Genomic DNA, 22,057 nt, shown 5'->3' with positions numbered 1-22,057 from the left:
AAGATAGCACATATAATCAGCTATTTAAATTTGGCATTAAATGTTATTACTTTCTACATGAAAACATACGCAGGTGACATTTGAAAAGACACTCACCATTCACATTATCAGGCAATTACCAAAAGGAACCCAGAGAAAGGGAAAAAAGAGCAGTTTAGATATTAGATTTCAGTTCAGTTCAGACTGGTATATTTAATATATAAGTAATTCATAGCTATATATTATGTTAAAGATAAAAGACCACCAAAAATATATGTAACCACTGTACATATATTGTCTATTCACTACAGAAACAAATAGGTGAGAAAATGAAAAATATATATATATTTTTAAATATTAGTTATAAAGAGCTGACCTTTAATAGCTAGGATTATGTACTCAATTTAAAAGGAACAGATGAAAGATTGGCAGTTTCAGGTTTTTGAAAACAGGAGCTATTTCAGAAATCAATATTTATAAATAAGAATACAAATTATTTCCATGAGTTGAACAAAAGGGACTTTGCAGGTAAGGACAATAGCTTTGGTGGAGGTATGGTTTTTTATGAGACACAGGAAATGTACAAATTAGACAAAGACTTGGATATGATGGTCTTTAAAGAATTTCAGTTACTATGCTATGAATAAAAACTATAAAAGTATTAAGTATTCTTGTTTCTTTTACTGAGATAATGTGAGGAATTGTATACATTTAGAATATTAATAAATTCAACAGAGGACAAGATCTTTAAAAAATTAGAGAATATTTAAGCATATAAAATAATTAAAAATATCTCAAGCATGCTTCCAAAATTCCTCAACAAGGACAAAAGACAAATACTAGAGGGGGAAAGTAGTCTACAGATAGCAGCAGTAATGAAAAAGTTATAATGAGGCACAGAACTATAATTCAGTCCATTCCTCATACTTCTTTTGCTACTTTCTAAAACCTCCCTTTCAAGGCAAAATAAGTAAAAGAATAAAAATTCAATAATTAAGTTCTAATAGTGCTGGATTCATAGTAGGTGTTCTTATCTTCGTGATTCCTTTATTCATCCAGCAAGTATTTGTTGTACATCTATTACACAGTACGCATGACAACAAAGCCAAATGAGATAGGACCCTTTCTTAGCAGGACCACAGTTTAAAAAAAAAAACAAATCATATTTATAATCAAAATAAACAATATAAAAAGTAAGATAAAGATATCTAAGGAGAAATGAATGGGGAAAAAAACCTCATAAACAATACATATATAAACCTAATAGATTATCACTAAATGACTATGTCATAGGTACATAATCCTCAATTCTAGGGAAATAGTTATCATCCATTTAATCATTAATAGCCACTATAGAGGGAAATATTAAAGAGTGCATAAAGGCACAATAAAAAACAGAATTTTAAAACAGATACTTTAAAGCAAAACTATTAAATCAGAAAAGATGTGAAAAAAGTGATAGATATGTCATCAGTTTTGAAGTGAGACATAATTCCTTGTAAAATACAGATAACAAAGGTTTCTAAATCTTTCTTTCCTATTTTTAAAATAAAAATGTACAAAGAAAAGTTAAATAAAACATAATACTTTCTTTTGGAAGGATTAAAAAATAGTCAAATACATCACTTACTGACAATGCTCAGATTTTCATTAGGTGTTCTATAATAGAATTATGTTAGTACATAATTAATTAATAGCACAGCATATTAATTAATGCTCAGTGGGATGTAAAAGTATTGAACATCTACAATGTGTACAAAACCATCTGGGAACACTTTGCAGGACCAGAAAAAGAGGAAAAGATCATATCCTTAACCTATTTGTTGATAATATAAGGAGGGAAAAGGAAATATATGGAAACAAACAATTATAGCTACGTATGATGCGTAAGCTTTAAAAAGCTATAGTTACAGGTATTTGGAGTCAGGTGGGCTTAGTCATGAAAAGCTTAAGGGCTTCTCAGGTCAGGACAATCAGCACGTAAGAAAAATTCATAAGAGTGACAGGTAAAATACATGTGAAGGATAGAATGGAGATTTATGTGCTTTGGGAGATGAGAATAATTAATTGTATCAGATTAAGGAATAAATAAAGAAGTAAAACCTAGAACCCACTAAAGATCTAGGATTTCACAATGGATTATTATTTGGGAGGCATTTTATCCTTTTCAGATAGGAAGAGGGTTTATCAAAGCACAGAAGTTAAAAGAAAAGGAAAAAAAAGACCACGTAAAAGCTTTATAAGTGAGGAAAAAGAGGATCCTTTGTACTGTTATGATAATTCTAGATCTACCTTGGCCTTCCCTTCAAGAGCTCCAGTTCCTGCATAAATCTTACTGATTGAATCGCCATTCACAGACCACATTGAACGAAAAACTTCTTGAAAGCGAGTCACCAACTGAGGCTTTTCAGCTAATCCAAGAACTTCCAGCTGTTTAGTTAGCATCTGAACAGCAAAACAGAAACTTTTATAAGTATATTAATATATTCATTGCGATGCAACTTTTAGGAACTACCAAACTCAAACCCCATTTATAGTTATAGGACTATATAAGACTGGATTCTGAAAATATAGGCATTTAATAAGTTAACTGTTTTATTCTCATCATTTCAATTTTTGAAGAATATATTACATCAATGAAACTTATAAGTAATATAATATTTCCTTATATTAATATGAAATTCTTTCTGGTTAAATGATAAAATTAATCTTATAAATGTTAATCAATCTACAAATTAGACCAGTCTCCCTTCTCACTCACCTAAAAGATTTATTTAACAGCATGATTTAAGAGCAGAGAAAAATATTTACCTACTTTTCCTAATTAATATATGGAAATATCTAAGTTCCTTTAATTTTTAAATTTGATTCTATAAGTTTGGGTAATTAAGGTTAAGGGGACTATGGGGAGAGGAGAGCTGCTCTTAAAACGTCACATGCTTTTTATGCAAAAAATCTATATTGGTAATGTATAAACGAGAACTAGGTGGGTCATAGCATGTGAAGAATTTCTGGCCTTCGCCACTACTTCATCATAGATAATAAGAGTGTTTAAATAAGCAAGAAAAGTTATAGGTCTTTATCCTGAATGAATTCTAGCCTTGAAATGTGGCAATGTCAAAACAATGTAAAAAAATCCTTATCTAGTTGTTAGTCATATCGGAATCTGGTCATTTTCTATGCCTAGCATTTTCAGTTTCCTGCTTCCAATTTATGTTTTCTCTTATCTCTAAGTATAGATACTGATCATAATTATAAAGAGATCAAAACTAAGATAATATAAAATCCCTAACCTGCTTATTACTTTGGCACTGTGCCAGAACTAACTTCTTTGTAGTATGGAGAAAAAAAAAATAAGAGGACTTTCTCCATTTTTTATACCTCTCTCCAAAAAACTTTCAAGGAATTAAGCAAAACTGATCTTACTTCATATTAATTTGGTGTTGTCTACCTTAGCAGTAGATTGCTACATTATGGGAGAATTCCTACACCTAGCCACCAACAATGAATTGAGAGCTAAGTCAGATTTTAAAAACTAGCAAGTGCTATAATTTTAATGAAGATTTTCAAGTATTTCAGTATTCAATCACTTAAAAATAGAAGCCACGTGAAAACTCCATCCAAATGACCAACATGTCTGCCTTCACTTTTTTTTGTCCCTATCATATTTTTTTTTTTTTTTTTTTTTTAAAGGAAAGACAGAGAGAAGGAAGGAAGGATAGAAGGAAGGAAGGGAGGAAGAAAGGGAAACATCTTTTAAACATTTTCTTGTTTTATTGTATTTTGTTTCTCCGTTTTTGTTACATGGGCTGGGGCCGGGAATCGAACCGAGGTCCTCCGGCATAGCAGGCAAGCACTTTGCCCGCTGAGCCACCGCGGCCCGCCCTGTCCCTATCATATTTAACTAAATAAATTCTAATTGTAAACTTCAATGACATCTGAAACTTCAAAGTCAAAACAGTAACATTTATTTAGTTACATGAAAAACACATTTCTGTAGCAGAGATATTTTTATACACCATTGTTCATTTTTTTGAGCTAGGAAAAAACTTAAAATTACCTTAGGAGGTAATTTTAATATTCTGGCCAACTTCAAAATCATTAGAAGAAATAAGATGTCATTTGCTATTCTCGTTTTTTTATCGTATTTGAAAACTATGCTAAGTTCCTATGGAACTATGTAAAGCTCCATGGTAGCCTTATGACGCCTAACTGTTACATATTAGGAATGACTTAGGAAGCTCAGCAACACCACATAGTTTGGCAAATAGTTGCAATTATGTCTACATTACACTGAATTTGATGGATGTGTGACAAAGAAAACAAAGATCCTTTTAGAGAAGTTAAACCTATGTACTTTCATTTTCACAAAGGCATTTTCATTTATCCCTGGTTTTTACAGCCACTAATTTGAAAATGCCATACAAACTAGACTGGACTACAGACACTGTCAAAAATGTAAAATTAAATGGAAATTCTGAATTTCCCATTTATAAATTTTTAAACATAATGTAACCCTATAGGACTGTACATATGAAAACAGACCCTCCTCAATTCCAAACATAGATTTTTAAGAAACACAAAGAACAAAGGTCAGAAATCTTTTTTCAAGAGGAAGGCAGAATAAGCAATTATCAGAATATTATAAATGGCAGTATTTAAGAGGGAAAGTTAAGGAACAACAGAAGAAAATACATAGGAAGCCATCTAAAAAGAAAGTATAAAGAACAGGTAGAGGAAACATTTGGAAAGAAAAAAGACTAGAAGAGATGTGTTGCATGCCTTTATAACTTCTTCATTAAATACTTTGCAAATATAGCAAAAGCACTAAAAGAGTCCTTTTAGTCACATACAAATTTTTTTAATTTTTTTTTTACCTCTAAGCCAAGGAATGCCTGCACACTATTTGTTCTATCAAGACAATCCAAGCAGTTTGCTCTAACTGTACCACTTTGGCATCTGCAACAAATTCAAGAAAGTTAAATAACTAGTTTAGAACAAATAAACAGCTAAATAAATTTAAGAAAAATTAGGCAATTAAAATGTAGCAACCACTTTTCCTCCAACTTTTTATTATAATTTTCAAACATATAAGGAAGCTGAAAGATTTTTACAATTAGCATCCATATACCTACCATCTATATTCTACAACTGTTAATGTTTTGCCATATGTTCTTTATCCCAAATCTATCCATGCATACCCATTTACTTTAAATTAGGCCAGTGGTTAGGAGTTATATATACATTCAGGATTATAACACCATAGTTTATTGCACATAATAGAAAATCAAATATTTGTGGGATGAATTAATTTTAAAAACCTAAGATCTGTTATATCTGATTGCCCTACAAAATTTCTATGACATTGATACTAAGCAAAATATTAGGCAAATGGAAAAAATTAAAAATTTGGGCTTTGTTTACTAAAGTTGACCTAAATCTATACTCTGAACTTAAATCTTTCAATACTTAAAACTTTTCTCCTCTACTTCATATACCAAAACCAAAGATTTAAATTATATTAAAAATGACATTATAGCAATGTCTTTTACTTCTACTTATATTTAATAATCCTTACTGTGGTCAAGAAATACTAAAGCATTAGATTTAAGAGAGAAGTGCAGAACCTCATAGTTAGCAGCTTGAGATCTGGAGTCAGATGAATCCTGGCTCTCACACTTCCTAGCTATGTACCTTGAGGAAGGTTATGGCCTCAATTTCTCAGATTAAAAACAAAATGAGGCTAACAGAACCTATTCCTATAATTGTTGTTAAAGATCCACATAGAGCACTATGTACACTGTTGGGTACAAAGTATGTACTCAATAAGGTAAACTATTACTATTTGTCGAATTTTAAAGAAAGAAAAAAAGCCTAAAATCAAGTATTTATTTCATATAAACCATGCTTTAAAAAAAGAAACTTATGAATTCAATGTTGAGAATAATTTTTAAATTATAGCAAAGTTCCAATTTAAAGATAAGAAAAACAGAGCAGTCAAACCTTTGAACTTCACTTCCATTGTAATAAAAAAATCCATAATCTACAAACTTTTGGACTTGAGGTTTAAGAACACTGTGCAATTTTTCTGCCTTTCCTCCTTTAACCATTTGATGATAGTCAAAATTCACCATCTGGATATCAGCAGCATGTTCAGAAGCTTTCAAATGACTCTGAAAGTAAAAGGTAAATATTCACCTAAATGTTAATGAAACATGATCAATATAATGCTACAAATGGAAACACACTTTAAGGTAAAATTTCAGCACAGTCTCTTGACACTGGCAGTAAAACTAAAAATTACTTGCTGATACCTAATAAAACCTTTTACCTCAAATCTCATAAACTCTCCCAAGAGATTAGGTGATGTTTTAAATATCAGGGAACTTAAATAATATTCTCATTAGGTTTATACCTTCATTTAATACATACACATGTTCTGAAAGTTTAACATAAAAAGTCACTCTCTGAAGTGTAACCTGTTTATGAATGGTGTTTATTTCACAAGTTTAAAACAAAATAGCACAACAATTGGTTAATTCTGGATTCAATTAAACTTTTAGAATATGTTTTCTAACCATTAAGTTTATAATCTTAATCTAACATAATTTATACTAATTAATTATTTATTCAATAAGTGTTTATTAAGAATAATTTTTCCTTAGAAGTCAGACATTTCTTTGGTTTGCATTTAACTTGAGATATTCAAATTTTCTCTAATCAATTCTTAGGTATCTAAGAAGGTATAGTCTTGCATGCTTACAAATGCATTATTCAACCACTTCACATGTTTAAAACAATGACTGTGGGTTTGAGGGTGTAGATAAGCAATGAGCAGACGAAAGAGGAAAATGTGTGATATTTCTCTACTAATGACAGATGAACTTTTTTTTTTTTTTGGAATGGTGAGGGAAGGAGGGTATCCTTCTGCTACTTCATGGCACAAATAAGATTAGAAAACAATGCCAATTGCCTTGAAAATTTTCCATAATTCCATTTCTAGCCTAAACAGTTTCGCAAATGGTCCCAAAGAGTTAAAGATCTTAACAGGTACCCAATTTTTTTCTGGAAGTAATTTACTTTCTAGAAGAACTTGATTATTATATTATTTTATTTTTTAATACTGTTCTAAGTGTCCAAGGACCAGGCCAGAAGTTTAAAAAAGTGACCATACTTACCTGGAAAGCCTTACTTAGCATATGTTCCCCTTCCTTGGACCCAAGCAAATTTACTATTATTTGTTTACCATATAAACTCTTAAGTGTTCTAAAATGCCTAGTAAAGAAAGGAAATAAACCTTTGTCAAACGATAGCCTGTTTGTTTCTTTTTTCAATAAACAAATATTCATTATTAAACAGAACTTAAATGGCAGTATTTTAAACTCACAATACTGGAAAAATTGGGTACAAATTCATTGTACATGGTCTCAAACTTCTGAATTTATAAAAACTCTCAGGTAATGCTATCTCCTCTCTGATTTGCTAACGCTGAGACCTGTTTTTTTTTTCACTACAGCAGAATGATGTCAATCAACTCCCCCTTCTGCTGGAGCTGCCTGAGTCACTGGCTCCCTAGCCAAGCTGTGAGGCTGGCACTAGACTAGCAGAGAGAACACAGGCCATCTGGCCTGACGGGGAAGACAGCAAGGACAGAGGGTGCAGGACTGCACCTCAAATATGAGGACATCATACACTCAGCAGGCATTCAGAGGGACCTCCTGAATTGCTCTAGCCTTAAGCAAAGAGAGCCCCAAATAGGTTTTTTTTTCTTTCTCTTTAGCTCCCAACTATTCCAAAGGGTATAGGGCAATGTTGACCAAAGAAAATATAACATGAGCCACATAAGTATTTTAAATTTTCTAGAAGGTACATTTAAAGAAGTAAAAAGAAATAGATGAAATTCATTTAAGCACATTTTATTTAACCTAATATATTTAAAATATCATCTTGGCATATAATCAATATAAAACAAATATTCATGAGATATTTTATATTCTTTTTCTTGGACAAAATCTTAGAAACCAGTGTGCATTTTATATACTTAGAGCACATCTTAATTTGCTCTTCAAGTGCTCAATAGCTGCAGAGTGGCTCAATAGTGGCTACCATATTAGGCTGCACCCCCCCATAGGAAGTCTTAAAGCCAAGAAGACCCACACATCCAGTGCAACCACCCTAAAAGTCATGCCAATGGATGTCACTGTTTTTTAGTTAGAGGGAACTTTACCTATAGCAAAAAATGCTGTAATGAATCAGTATATTTCATTATAACTAATCTCACTGCTTAACTATGTCAAAACTTACAGTACTATAAAAAAATAATGCACATCACCTGTCAAAAGCTGGTGCATTAGCTTCAAATCCTCTTGACATACGAACACGGTGGGATCCCACCTTGGACAAGAATACATTTAGTCATGAGAAAAACAAACATGTAGAGACAAAAGTAATATCATTGCTTAAATATATAACAAGTCATTTTCTTAGCACACAGTAAATCAAATAACTGATTTTTGCTCATGACACCTGTTTAAAAAACAAGTTCTGGACTTTTTCTCTTCCTTGTACTTTTTCAAAGACCTCATAAAAAAGAATAGGAAGTTATACCATATGAAATACTTGTAAATTAATAGAACTTTTTATTTATGAAACATATTTTTCGAGTGTTTTCACATACTTGCCCTTGCTTCACACTGAAACCTCATGCCAAGTGTAAGTTAATAGATAAATCACTACTTGAGCAATAATAAAAAAAAAAATACCAAGAGGTGAAAAAAATTCCTCTCTGAGGTCAACATAACTAATTTCAAAAAAGATTCAGAAAATAATTTAGGTCTCCTGACTAGATTCATATCCTTCTTAGTCTTCCAAGCTGCCTCCAAGAGCACAGTCTATGCATTTTTTTCTTTGCTATGAAAAAAAAAATTCTATTCACCTCCCCCTTGCTGAAAGCTCCAACAAATTAAAAAATATCATTCCTTCCTGGAAAAACAGACTTTCTAAGTTAACCTACCTGCCATACAACTATATGAAAAGCACATTTTTCAGAGCAAAAAAACTGGGGCTCAGAGAATAAACAAGATGAAAAATATCTCCCATGGTATTTTGTTATAGTTTTTCTTTTCTCACGGAGGAGAGTGACAGAGATGAGGCAGAACTGAGAAAGTTCTAACAGTTGCAGAGAAGAAATATAAAGGTGAAACCAGATTATTTCCTGGAACTATACTTTTAAACATTTCTCTCTGAGACTTTGGGATCAAAGTTCCCCAGAATTCATTCTTGCTAACCTGTGGAAAAAAGACTTTAAAGGTGATGTGGGAGGAGGGTGAACAAATCAGGAATGTAGTTGGACAAATAAAATCAGAAAGTAAGTTTAATATGCTCACCTATTCCCATAATGGAATTAACATTATGATCACTCCTCTGACTTTCTCGCTTGCTGTGCTAATAAGTGAGACAAACTATGGCAGCTGTTATAATCAGTGAATTTTCTTTTTAATGTTTTTCTCTTTTTTAATAAGAAATTATCTTAATGAATATCACATCTATATTCAATTTCATTTCGTATTATTTTAATATCCTTCATAAAATTTTAAAATTTGAAATATGTCCATTCCAGGACATTGGGCATTTTAGACTACAGAAAACTCAGAAGTTTATACTTTTTCTTTGGTGTAATTTCAGGTTAATGGCCTGTAACTCTATAAAAGTAGAAAGTACTGCATTTGTTTTTATCTTGCAGAGTACTGCAAAAGTCAATGAGGTGAACAATACGATGTTTTTCAGCAAATGCCAGTGGTAGCTTCCTATCACCCTGTCCCCAACACACACACACACCTAGCTATACACTGTGACTCTTACAGCAATATATTAGACTAGATGAAGTATCATCTCACTGAAAAAAAAAATCTATAATAAAAGTATTATTGAATTATTTGTGATTAAAGTAGTACTCCAGGAAGTTTAAGGCTTTAACCATAAATGTACTTAATTAAAAAAAAAGAGGTTGAATCATTTTTTTAAAAAGTTAATTGGTTGGCAGGAAACACCATTTTCTATCAGTATTATTGCTTCCTGTTCACATACTTCTGAGACAGAAATTCAACCAAAATTTGATTGTTCAGCACTACACTTGGCAAAGAACTTATGATACTACCAGCTTTTAAGACTCATAATACAAGCTATAATGGAATGTAGTAATATAATCTAGTGTAATAATATGTCAAAGTAATACTATAACTTATTAGTATCAAGGAACTTCAGAGAAAGAAAATCCTAGGTAAAATGAGTTGCCAGCACTTAAAATATCATTCTTACCTGTGTAGCACCTTGATAACTCTTATGTCTCAAACGAACTCAGATTGATATTTAACTTTTCCCTAAAAGTACTAACTCCCCCAAAATATCACAAATTCTCTGTGAAGCATTGATATAGCCTTTAATTCTCACAGTACCTACTAAAGAATAACATATATTAGAAGAGTTCAAATATTTAATGAAGAGATCAGTGTGGAAAAGTGATTAGAATCCATTCCATGTGCTCTAATTTGGTTTTGGCAAGTCAAAAAACAATCTGGGGAGTATAGGGATCCCATTAGAAAATAAGAAAACATGAATTTTGACAGGTGAGTAAGCCAGATCAGCATGCTATGGATGCCTAGTAGATCTGGTGACCATGATATATTGAGAGTGGCAAGAACTCTGATATAGTTACAGGGAAGCAGAGCCTAGAGGGAAGAAACCATTTAAAAAACCGTGAGAGTCTTCCAGGCAAGAAGAAATTATAAAGATCTTCACTGGGCTGACTGCAGTGGGAATACAAAGAAAGGGGATAGTTGCAGTGCCCAGGAGAATGCTGAGGCTGTCTGCTTGTTCAGGACCAGCTGCTGGAGCAAACCGGTCTGGGTATGTTTGAAGGTCATCAGAGTAGGAGCCTGTAAAACAGAAATTTCCTCTCAAATTTGAGAGGAAAGGAACTTGATTAAAAATGCAGATTCCTGGCCCCATTCCAAGAAATTATTTTTCAGTTATCTGAAGTTGAGACTAGGAATTTGCATTTTAAAAAATCACTCTGCCTGCCATGCCGGAAACCTGGGTTTGTTTCCCAGTGCCGGCCCATGCAAAAAAAAAAAAAAAAAAAAAAAAAAAATCACTCCAGGCAATTCTTTCAATTAAAAAAACTCAGAAAGGAATCAAACATGGAAGATAAGGGACAAGCCGAAGGACAACTGCCTAAGACCTGTGACTTCTAAATTGGGACATCTCACTAGGCAACATTAATTCAAGGATCCCCTAAAATAAATTCTACTCCCGAGAACACACAGGACTCCTGATAACCATTTACAACCATGCAATTCAAAACTCCTTGTTTGCCTTCTGCGAAAAAAATAAACTTACGACTTAGTATTTTTGGTTTTATAAATCAATAATCTATTTTTAGTCTTTTTTTAAAAAAATCAATTATATTTTTGCATTCTACTATTACCTACTTTTTTAGAATGGAGGGGAAAATGTTTTGGAGTAAATAAGATACTCATGAAATTAATCAATTCCTAATCAAAGAAGGCTGGCTTTAAAAACTACTATGCTAAGTAAGTGAGAAAACCACTGACTGACCCAATCTTCTCCCTAATTCAAGACAACAATAACGTCAAATCAGTGACACTTTAACGGAATTGCTGAACTGTCTTAATAGCTCAAAAATTACTATCTCCATGAAGAAATACATGATTTAAAAATCTGTAGTTTGTAGCCCACAATAGCATGACATTAGCCAGATAGATTATTTGTATAGGCCATCTACTGTACAACGAAAGGAAGTAGGAAGGGAGTCCCACCCAAAGAGGACCCCTCAAGGTAGCTACTTAGGATCTGTTATTGAATAAGCAAAACTATATTTTTGAGCTTCTTAATAAAATAACCAGAAGCAGTACAACAGAGGGTCCATAAATAGGCTATTAGAATCCCTTATACTAATCTATACCTAACATAAAAGCATACATCTTGCATCAAAGCAAGGCTTTTGGAATGTTCTCAAGGTAAATATTTCCTAAGCCCTTCTCTTATCATGATAGTTTAGAATAAGTGGGCTAGGGCTGGGATTCTTTTTCAAGAGAGATTTGGGGAGAGATTTATCTCTTTAAGGTACTTCTACATGCCAATGATAAAACCTAAAGAAGACAAACCGGTCTTGACAATAACTCAAGAACCTTAGCAAAGCAGTAGTGTTAATCCTTATTAATTCTTGGTCTGTCTTGAAGAAACTGTATTACTAAATCAGTATAATAAAAAATAATGGCCTGAAATTTCTCTCACCAGCAGCCACTCTAGAATGAAACAATAATACAGTTGTGAACTAAAAGGAGACAAGATTTTTTTCTGTCCATTTTCTCAATTCTATAAGCTGAAGCACAAAATTTATTACACTATACATACTTAGAAGCTTAAAATGAATTTACCAACACTTTAGAAACTGAATATATTTGAATAATTATATTTGAATAAAAATATTTGGATAAAAATAAAATGCAAAACCACATAATTATGGGCAATCCAATATTATGACCTTACATGAAAAAAGGGCTTAAAAAAATGGCTTAAAATGTTTAAATATTAGGCATTTATATTAATAAAGGAAAGTAAGAAAATTAAAAGAATATCAGAAAGAAAGTCAGAAAACCTGTTAAAGATGACAGGTCACCATAAATTACAAAGAAAATTTCTGCAGAAGATATATTATTGATAACAACAGCAAGAGCTAACCCTTACATGGAGCTCACTCTGTGTGCCAGGCACTATTCTAAGTGCTTTTTGTTTAATCCTTACAATATCCCTAAAAAGTAGGTACTATTGCTATTATTATCATTCCCATTTTACAGATAAGGAAACAGACACAGAGAACTTTAAATCACTTACCCAAGATCAGCTAGCAGTGACAGAGCAAGGACTTAAAGTGAGAAGCATGGTTCAATAGTCTTTAATTACTATATTCTTCTACCTAAAGACGCTAAATTGTCACATACTAAGATAATGAATAATAAATATGAAAACACTCTGAAAATAAATATGCTATAAAAATATATCAAAACTTTAATGTTAAATCAAATACAGCAACTGAATTTCCATGGACATTTGAAAGAATATTAAAGGAAGAAATACCTAAGACAATTCTATACTGAGAGAATCTAGCTAATATTAGATGGGATAATAGAACTATCCAAAGAACTATCCTGAAAGTTTAGAAAATACGGAAATTTTTCAAGAAAAAAATAAAATGAAAACTGAAAGTCAAGCACATACTTGCAGACCTGGTTGCTCCCAGAATAGTGGAACAGATCCCCGGATTTGTATGAAGGAAGAAACAGAGTCATCTAAGTATACAACCTAAAGAAAAATAATATATATAATACCCCCCAAAAAAGAACAAATTTACTAAAATCTGTTGCCCACTAGTTATTTTACCAATCTCATACACAAATTGCCTTCATCAAAATATCCAAAACAGGCCACTGAAAAGTTTACTGATTTTTTCTGTTGGTGATAGCTCTTCCATATATAGTAAACAAAAGCATAAGAAACACAAATTTTTAAAAGAAATTCCTCTTAAACTTAAATATTCTAAACATATCCTTTTATATTTCATTTCATTTTTTTCTTTAGCTTCTTATATTTTTCAAAAACTAATCTAGAGAACTGAGTTAAGCTGAGGGGAGGGGAGTGTGGTGGCTCTCAAAAATCATAAAAGTATAAGTCTGAATTTATAATTATATAGTTTCATAACCAAAAATGTCTTAATTTATAAGTTTAGATGGCATACATACATACCACTTAGAACACGGGTTTGAATCTCACAAAAATTCCAAAGTTGAGTTTCAAAAAAAATAAAGAAAAACCCTTTCTTAAGTTGTCCAGTTCAATAATTAAGGATTCTTAATCCAATACCAAAACATAAGGCACTGACTATGCCATATTGATTCCTGAATATCCTGCCATTTAATTTTATTTGAAAAGCCAGATAAATAAGTTTGTTCTAGGGGAAAGCCTTTCTTAAGGCCAATAAGTAGCCAAGAACAATCATAAAATGACATTACAAATGTCAAAATGAGTTCTGAGTCAAATAAAAATCCGTTCTCTTATTTTCTGTGGCTGTCATATAGTACAACACAAAATACTATACCTGTTCTGTTTCTACAAAATTAGCGACATGCCCATCATCATTTGTTCCCCGGACATTAAACCTGGTCCCAGCTCGTTCACAACTCAGTCTTGAAATGAGGCAAGCCTTTGCCTGTTTATGAGCGGCATAAATTGTCCTGATTTCTACTCCTCCACACATGAGGCGTAATAACCAGTCATCACAATTCACACCATAGTGCTTGAGATGCAAGTGCAAAGACTGATTCCTAACAGAAAAAGAATTAACTCTGTTAGTTTCTTGAGTACTAAATAACAAAGTATCAATTTTTAAATGGTGCTTCTGGAACATTAATTTAATATTATGAAATTAAAAGGCACCAAAAGTAAATCCACTCATACATTTACATGCTAGGGATGAGACAGTGATATAAAATGAGATCCTGGGACATGTGATCAGTGGTCCACAAAAGAGAAACATTTTGCATTTTGGTTTTGTGTTTTGAGAATCTGTGCCCCATTTCTGTTATGTCCTTAAATATAACAAATTTATAACCTAACTTGCTTCAGAAAGGATTTCATATACACATCCCCACCCCACTTTATAAAGCTCTCCTTTTAAGGCCTAACTTTTATATGGCTCCACATATGGTGAGTCACTACCCTAGTAATGACTAGCACAGCCTTAGAGTTTTTCATCACTCCAAATACTTTCAGCATTCTAGGTCACAGATGAGGCCTAGCTCCCAAACTTTTTCAATATTATAGAAAATATTGAAAGGCACCTTGTCATCTGAAAATATCAAATAAAGAGTATTCCTGCATAATGTACTTTCCTGAGCGGTAGCTTGCTTAGAAGCTATTTCTGGAGCTTCCTTCCATATGGATCCTGTGGAGGACTAAGGTTCCAACAGAGACATACAAATTCACCTTGGGTGTGTTAGCCTCTTCTTTGCTGACCTGTCTCCTCCTAGATAAACCTTCTCAAGCTTTCTCTGATCTAAATTTGCCCCATCTCATCCTTATTTAAAGAAAAGATAAATGAATTATTGCTACTAATTAAACCTAGCAAATGTAACTGCAATTGCTTGTACTTTTAATTGTGGCAGTAAAGCCTTTATCTCTCAATCTAAGGAATCTGGGGTAGGAATGGGGAAGGAAGGAAAAAGTAAAGACTGCTACTCTATTCAGAGCTGTAGCATGTTCACCTTTTTCAACAAACTTCAATGGCTTTCACCAGAAAAAGTGGACCAGTTTTAACTGTTCTGAAGCCTAATTCTGAAGGCTAAACAAAAGAGCAGCATTCCATCACCACTAGCTTCTTTATATCCACTCTTCTGCCTATCGACCACTTCATGCTTTTCCTCTTTCCCTTCTGCATTCCTAGACTCTAAGCCCCTGAAACAGTGCTCTGAAGCCTGTTTTTCATAATGTCCTCCCTTCTCCCAGCGTCACTACTCTGGGCCAAGACACTTCCATGCAAGCTATAAGGTGATCAAGCTGTTGCTCTATAATTAGTTTATATTCTAAAGTTGTTGACTTTGAGCCCTCTGACACCCAGGGACAAATGGGCCAGGTCTGAACGTGCTACTCCAGGACAGTACAGATAGATAATAAAAGTGTAAAGGAAAGAGGGAGAATCTTGAAAATGAGTTACTAAAGGAGGTTGCAAACAGAAAGTCTTGGACTTTGGTCTTAAAATACACTTAAGGGTAACGAAATATAATTTGCTCAGGGTATTAAGCAGAAAACGTCAACACTGATGTCAGGTGCAGACAAAAGAACCACTATACTAGAAATTTGGTCTGGTTAAAATAAAGCAAAACTAATTACAGTCACAAGCATTCTGTTTACCGTTTGTGCCTACTTATACTACAGCTCTTTATGCATTATTATGAAATATATCACAGTTACCTCCATAAGTTTTATTTGATTTTAGTACTGGACTGTATCCCAGTATACTACTTCTTCATAGTTAGTTGTTCTTGAATAAAAATCATCTACTTAAAACCTTAAAATTTAAAAAGAGAGGCAGGGAGAATACTGTTCTTAGAAAGGCAATTCTGCTAGAGACTAAATGTCAAAACATGAATATCACAATTTTACTACAACTGAACAAACTTCTAAATTTAAAATAAATTTCTCAAATTTCTGAACTGAAAGGTTAGTCTAGCTCAGGGAGATCATATAGGTTTCATGTCACATGCTAACTCCAATAAACTGGCAGGGGCTGCCTGCCATGTTCTACTGAGGATTTTGGGGCAAGAAGGGAAGGAGTGGTATTCTCAACCAGTAATGCCCAGCTCTTGTTATCTTTGGAAATAGCAGCTGTTTAACATGGTATGTCCAAAATTACTATGCATTTGCACAGTCCATAATCACAAAGGGAGAAAAGAAAAAATCACGTCTCACCAGAAAAATCTATTATCGGTGGTGTGCTCCTGCATGCTACGATGAGCATTAAGACTCAGATCTAAACTGATTCCAGATGCAGACCATGCAAAATAGAAGTTTCCTGAATTCAAAACTTTTCGCACTTCTGAAATGCGATCCTCATCTGAAGAATCAACTCGTAGTGATATAAACTCAGTGGAAGTGACACGGAAAACTTCAGATTCCTGAATTTTCCCAACAGACATACATCCAGTGACCAGGACCATATAATGTAACATAGTATCACCTGCAAAAAAACAAAGATTTAATTGGAGGAAGAATCCCAATATTTTTCAAACTATTCAAAGTTTCTTCCAAGTTTCTTTTCATGTCGCCATCTTTTAAATGACATGATGATTATTTTAAATTTATCACAGACATATTTATGCTTAAATTTCACAACCAGATTTGGCAAAAACTGGAAAAATTCTTGTTTAAATATACTCAGTATAATAAAGCATTTAAACATTCACAGTAAACTCTCATGTAGGAAAACTGATCTATTTAATCTGAAGCTATGTAAAATTTATCAAATGAAATTATGTGGTATCTTCTCTATCTTCCCTTTGTTGATTGTTAGGAAGTTCAGAAGAGTCAGTGAAAGTGAAAGTTCTTTGTAAATAGTACAGCTGAAAAACTGGTATATAAATGTGAGCTGCTGATATATCGGTGAAAAGTCCCTGATCACAACTATTTATGTTTTTTATCTTTTATAATATTTATAAATCAGTTTGGCTTACAAAAAATTCTGTAGAGATTTTTGCATCTAATCGTGACAAAAATCCTGTGAAATCAGTCTGCAGTTGGAAGACAGCAGCGGTGTACTCTGAACATGGGCGTTCAGGTAAGCAAAAGTGGCCCTGAATTTTGACTCCATTACCTACTGTCTGTATCAGCTTGGATATGCTAACTTAACCAACCTGAGCTATCATCTCTCATAAAAAGGGATTAAAACAAATATCTCATTGGACTGTGAGGAATATCCAAGACAATATTAGTAAAGGCCCCAGGTACACTGCTTCACATGTGATAGATTAGTTGTAAATGGAAAATCTCCATTTTATAAACCAGCACTACCCAAAACGAGGTCTGTGAACTGTTACCAGTCCACAATGAGAAAAGGGCTTGCAACAGAATGGAAATCAACTACATCACTAAGTCCATTCACCCTCTGGTTTAGATGACCCTTTATATATATATATAGTAAGACTTTCTCCATGAGGGAGTTTACACTGATTTACTTAATGGCCCAAGTTCCTTATCTCATCATCCACTATAACAAAGAGTTCACCTGACTGGTACTAGTCCTTGGGCTACACTTTGAGCCATAATTACACTTTGAGTTATCATGTTTTAGGTAATCCAGTTGATAATCACAAGGTGACATTAAGTGATAGAGAGAGGCTCAAACTGCAATCTTCTGAATCTAAAATAAGGTCCTTTTAACCAGGGAAACAAGTGTGGTTCCACTAAGGCACCTTTCCTAAATGCACTGAAGCAAAAAAAAAAGTAGAATACCTGATTTTCTCTTTTGACAACCAATATCAACCCCTTAAAGTGTTAAAATAAAACACTGCTTCTAGAACTTAAAATCACATGAGCTTGGGCACGTAGCATGCCTTTCTGGGCAGTAAACATTATCACAGTATTAGCTTAATTAAGGTTTAAAAGACATTTCCACATGTGTAGTCAAATTTGGAGTTTGAAAATGATATATAGGGAGTCTCTCTCAAATCCTTAGAACTATAAAAATAGAAATTAAAAATGGATGAATCATATAGAAGAAAAAAACTTACCAAGATTTAGTCGTAAAACACCCAAGAGTCCATATGCATCCATCACTTTGGAGTATGTACCTTTGATTGCCTCTTTTTCTGCAGATGCTACAAGAAAAAGCTTTAGATTTAGAAAAATGACCTGAAACATCAGTTTCTTAGAAATCAAGTCAGAGGTTCAATTAAAATTTTCTACGTCTGATGTTAATATATATGTACTATATAACAAATTTTCTCAAACTAATAAGTAAACTGTTCTTCCCGAAGAGTTAAATTCTTCTAGCACCAAAATTTAATTAATCCCATCCTTTTCCCCACTGATCTGAAATACTACTTTTAATAACAGTCATATGTACTTGGGGCTGTTTGGGGGGTTTCTTCTTTGTTCTACTGCTCTGACTGCCTACTCTTAAACCAGGACCATACTGCTTTATGATCCCCTATAGGTTAAAAACACCTAACTTCTTAAACAAGCAAAAAATCTCTCAGAATCTGGTCCAACATACCCCTTCTGTTTGAGTTTTTATTATTCTCCTCTCCCTCCTACTCCCTGCTCCTATGCGCCATTGCCCAAAGGCGCTCTTTTCCATTTCTGTGCCTTGCACACACTAGCCTTCTGCCTGGAAGTCTTCTCTACCTTACCTTTGCCTCTTGGCAAAATTCTACTTACCTTAGAAAAAATAGGTACACAGTCACTTTATTTTAGAAACGTCTTTACTTTTCCAACTCTCCCTTAACACAGTTCCCTCTTTAGGTGGCCAAAACATTTAAAATACACTTATCACCTTTACTTTCCATTGTGTTCCTCGAAGGCAGGAACTGTGCCATATTTATCCTCTTATCCCTAATACTTAGAATAGTGCCTGTCACACAGAAGTCTGACAAAAACTTTAAACAATGAAAGCTAATGGCAAAACTTAACTACGCTGTTTAGTATAGGAATGGGGAAAACTTCAGAAATGGCTATTTGGCTTGACTTATTTCTTCTGTTATAATGTTCACTTGTTAATGAATATAGCCTAGAGAAGAAAAATTTCCCCGTGACACACTGCTGTAGTTGTTCTATTGAGGAGGGAAAAAAAAGTCCCCAAAACTTCTTCCTAGTACTTAGAAAATAATGCTTTTTAAAAATTTAATGAAGACTCAAAGAAATATAACCCACAGCTAGTATTTCAAAGGACAATAAAAAATAACGACACTCTAAAGTCTATAATCCAGAAGGGTATGATCCTTCCTCTCCTTCCTTCTTTTCCCTCCCCGGTTTCCTGCCTTTCCCACTGTTGTCCTTTTCCCATTCTCCACGTCACATCTCCCACCTACTTTTTGGCTCTGGTTCACTCCTTAATTACCTCTTCACTCTTATACTTATCCTCATTTTCCCTTTGCTCATTTAACTACACTACAGAATTATAATACATTTTGGAAACATTTCAATATTCTATATTATAAATGTCAGGTAAGCAAATCCTCAAGACCTCTCCCATTTCCTGTCAATCTTCGTTACCAACAAAAGTGCTATCTTCTCAATATATTGCTTTTGCACTTTGCATTAGAGACCATTTCCTTTACCTTGAAGCTCTTCGCCATGCCTTTACAGACCATCTCACCTTCCTTGTATGTTTCACCTTTTTAAAAAAATTTACATTCCCACCAGCATCCTTGCCAACACTTGTTATTTTCCAGTTTTTAAATAACAGCCATCCTAGTGAGTGTGAAGTAGTATGTGATTGTAGTTTTGATTTGCATTTCTTTAATAGGTAATGATATTACCCATCTTTTCATATGGTTATCAGATATTTGTGTATCTCCTTTGGAGAAATATCTGTTGAAAGACTTTGTCCAATTTTTAATTGAGTAGTCTTTTTGTGGCTGAGTTGTAATTGCTCTTAGCAGTTATTTTTAATATATTCTAGATATTAAACCTATATCAGCTATATGGTTTCCAGAGATTTTCTCCCATTCTATAGTTTGTCTTTTCATTTTTTTTTTATAATGTCCTTTGTTCTACAAAAGTTTTTAATTTTGATGAAGCACAACTGATCTCATTTTTCTTTTTTTAATCATGCTTTTGGTGTCATATCTAAGAATCCATTGCCTAATACAAGGTCCTGAAGCTTTTCCCTATATTTTCTTCTAAGAATTTTAAAGTTTTATCTCTCAAACTCAGGCTGTATGAGCGTGTGGAGGTAGGGATCCAACTTCATTCTTTTGCCTGTAGATATCCAGTTTTCCTAGCACCTGTTGAAGAGACTATTTCTTTCTCATTGACTGGTCTTGGTATGCTAGATGAAAATCAGTTGACCATGGAAGAGTGGGTTTAGATATGAACTATAATACTATTCCATTGGTCTATTTGTCCATCTTTATGCCAATACCACACTGTTTTATTGTGTGATTGTGTAGGAAGTTTTGAATTTAAGAAGTGTTAATCCTCCAACTTTGTTATTTTTCTTTCAAGATGATTTTGGCTATTTGGGGCCCCCTGAAATTCAATATGAATTTGACAATTGGCTTTTCCTTTTCTGAAAAAAAAATGTTGCTTAAATTTTTAATGGGATTATGTTGAATCTGTAAATTGCTTTGATTAGTATTGATATGTTAACAATGTTCTCTTCAATCTATGAACATGGACTATCTCACTACTTATTTAGGTCTTCTTTAATTCAGCAGTGTTTTGCAGTTTCAATGTACAAGTCTTTTATTTCTTTGGTTAAATTTATTACCAAACATTTTATTCTTTAGATGCTATTGTAAATGGAATTGCTTTTTAAATTCCCATTTGGGACTATTCATTGCAGGTATACAGAAACACACAGATTTTTGTATCTTAATCTTGCACCCTACAATGCCATTGTACAGTATCTACTCTCAAGTCTTCTTCCTACAGTTATACAACTCTTGCCTTCAGACAAGTTGTGCTCTGCTAGTTCTCAGCACAGGTTAAGACAAATGGCTTAATCACGCAATTAGCTGATATTATCACAATTCTCTAGAATGTTCATTATTTATTTTTTTTATTAATTCACTTTTTGAACATAACATACAAACTTGGAACATTCTTACCATATGATCATTCCATTCTTGATATATAATCAATAACTCACAATATCATCACATAGCTGTATATTCATCAACATGACCATTTCTTAGAACATCTGCATCAATTCAGAAAAAGAAACAAAAAGAAAACTCATACATACCATACCCCATACCCCTCCCCTTCATTGATCACTAGCATTTCAATCTACTACACTTATTTTAACATTTGTTCCCCCTATTATTTATTTATTTTTAATCCATATGTTCTACTCATCTGTCCATAAGGTAGATAAAAGGAGCATCAGACACAAGGTTTTCACAATCACACAGTCACATTGTGAAAGCTATATCATTATACAATCATCTTTAAGAAACATGGCTACAGGAACACAGCTCTACATTTTCAGGCACTTCCCTCCAGCCTCTCCATTAAGACTTAACTAGAAAGGTGACATCTATTTAATGCATAAGAATAACCTCCAGGATAACCTCTCGACTCTGAAATCTCTCAGCCATTGACACTTTATTTTGTCTCATTTCTCTCTTTCCCCTTTTATTCGAGAAGGTTTTCTCAATCCCTTGATACTGAGTCCCAGCTCATTCTAGTATTTCTGTTTCACGTTGCCAGGAAGGTTTACACCCTGGGAATCACGTCCCACGTAGAGAGAGGGAGGGCAGTGAGTTTGCTTGTCGTGTTG

At 33.3% G+C, this 22,057-nt stretch overlaps 1 protein-coding gene across 3 annotated transcripts in view; it reads right to left on the bottom strand.

Moving 5' to 3' along the window:
* SYNJ1 (synaptojanin 1) overlaps nucleotides 1-22,057 on the bottom strand; it is a 116,062-nt gene that overhangs the window by 56,289 nt on the left and 37,716 nt on the right. For all 3 annotated transcript variants that reach the window (XM_077118846.1, XM_077118847.1, XM_077118849.1), the window contains exons 3-11: nucleotides 18,342-18,428; nucleotides 16,525-16,792; nucleotides 14,156-14,381; nucleotides 13,279-13,362; nucleotides 8,312-8,373; nucleotides 7,158-7,254; nucleotides 5,983-6,152; nucleotides 4,857-4,938; nucleotides 2,272-2,424 (exon numbers count right to left, since the gene is read on the bottom strand). In XM_077118846.1, the coding sequence (XP_076974961.1) occupies nucleotides 2,272-2,424; nucleotides 4,857-4,938; nucleotides 5,983-6,152; nucleotides 7,158-7,254; nucleotides 8,312-8,373; nucleotides 13,279-13,362; nucleotides 14,156-14,381; nucleotides 16,525-16,792; nucleotides 18,342-18,428 (1,229 nt within the window). The remainder of the gene's footprint in view (nucleotides 1-2,271; nucleotides 2,425-4,856; nucleotides 4,939-5,982; nucleotides 6,153-7,157; nucleotides 7,255-8,311; nucleotides 8,374-13,278; nucleotides 13,363-14,155; nucleotides 14,382-16,524; nucleotides 16,793-18,341; nucleotides 18,429-22,057) is intronic.

Source organism: Tamandua tetradactyla, chromosome 10 (assembly GCF_023851605.1).
Source record: "Tamandua tetradactyla isolate mTamTet1 chromosome 10, mTamTet1.pri, whole genome shotgun sequence".
Taxonomy (NCBI): domain Eukaryota; kingdom Metazoa; phylum Chordata; class Mammalia; order Pilosa; family Myrmecophagidae; genus Tamandua; species Tamandua tetradactyla.
Note: the sequence above shows the minus strand (reverse complement) of the source record. Positions and strands in the feature narration are given on the sequence as shown.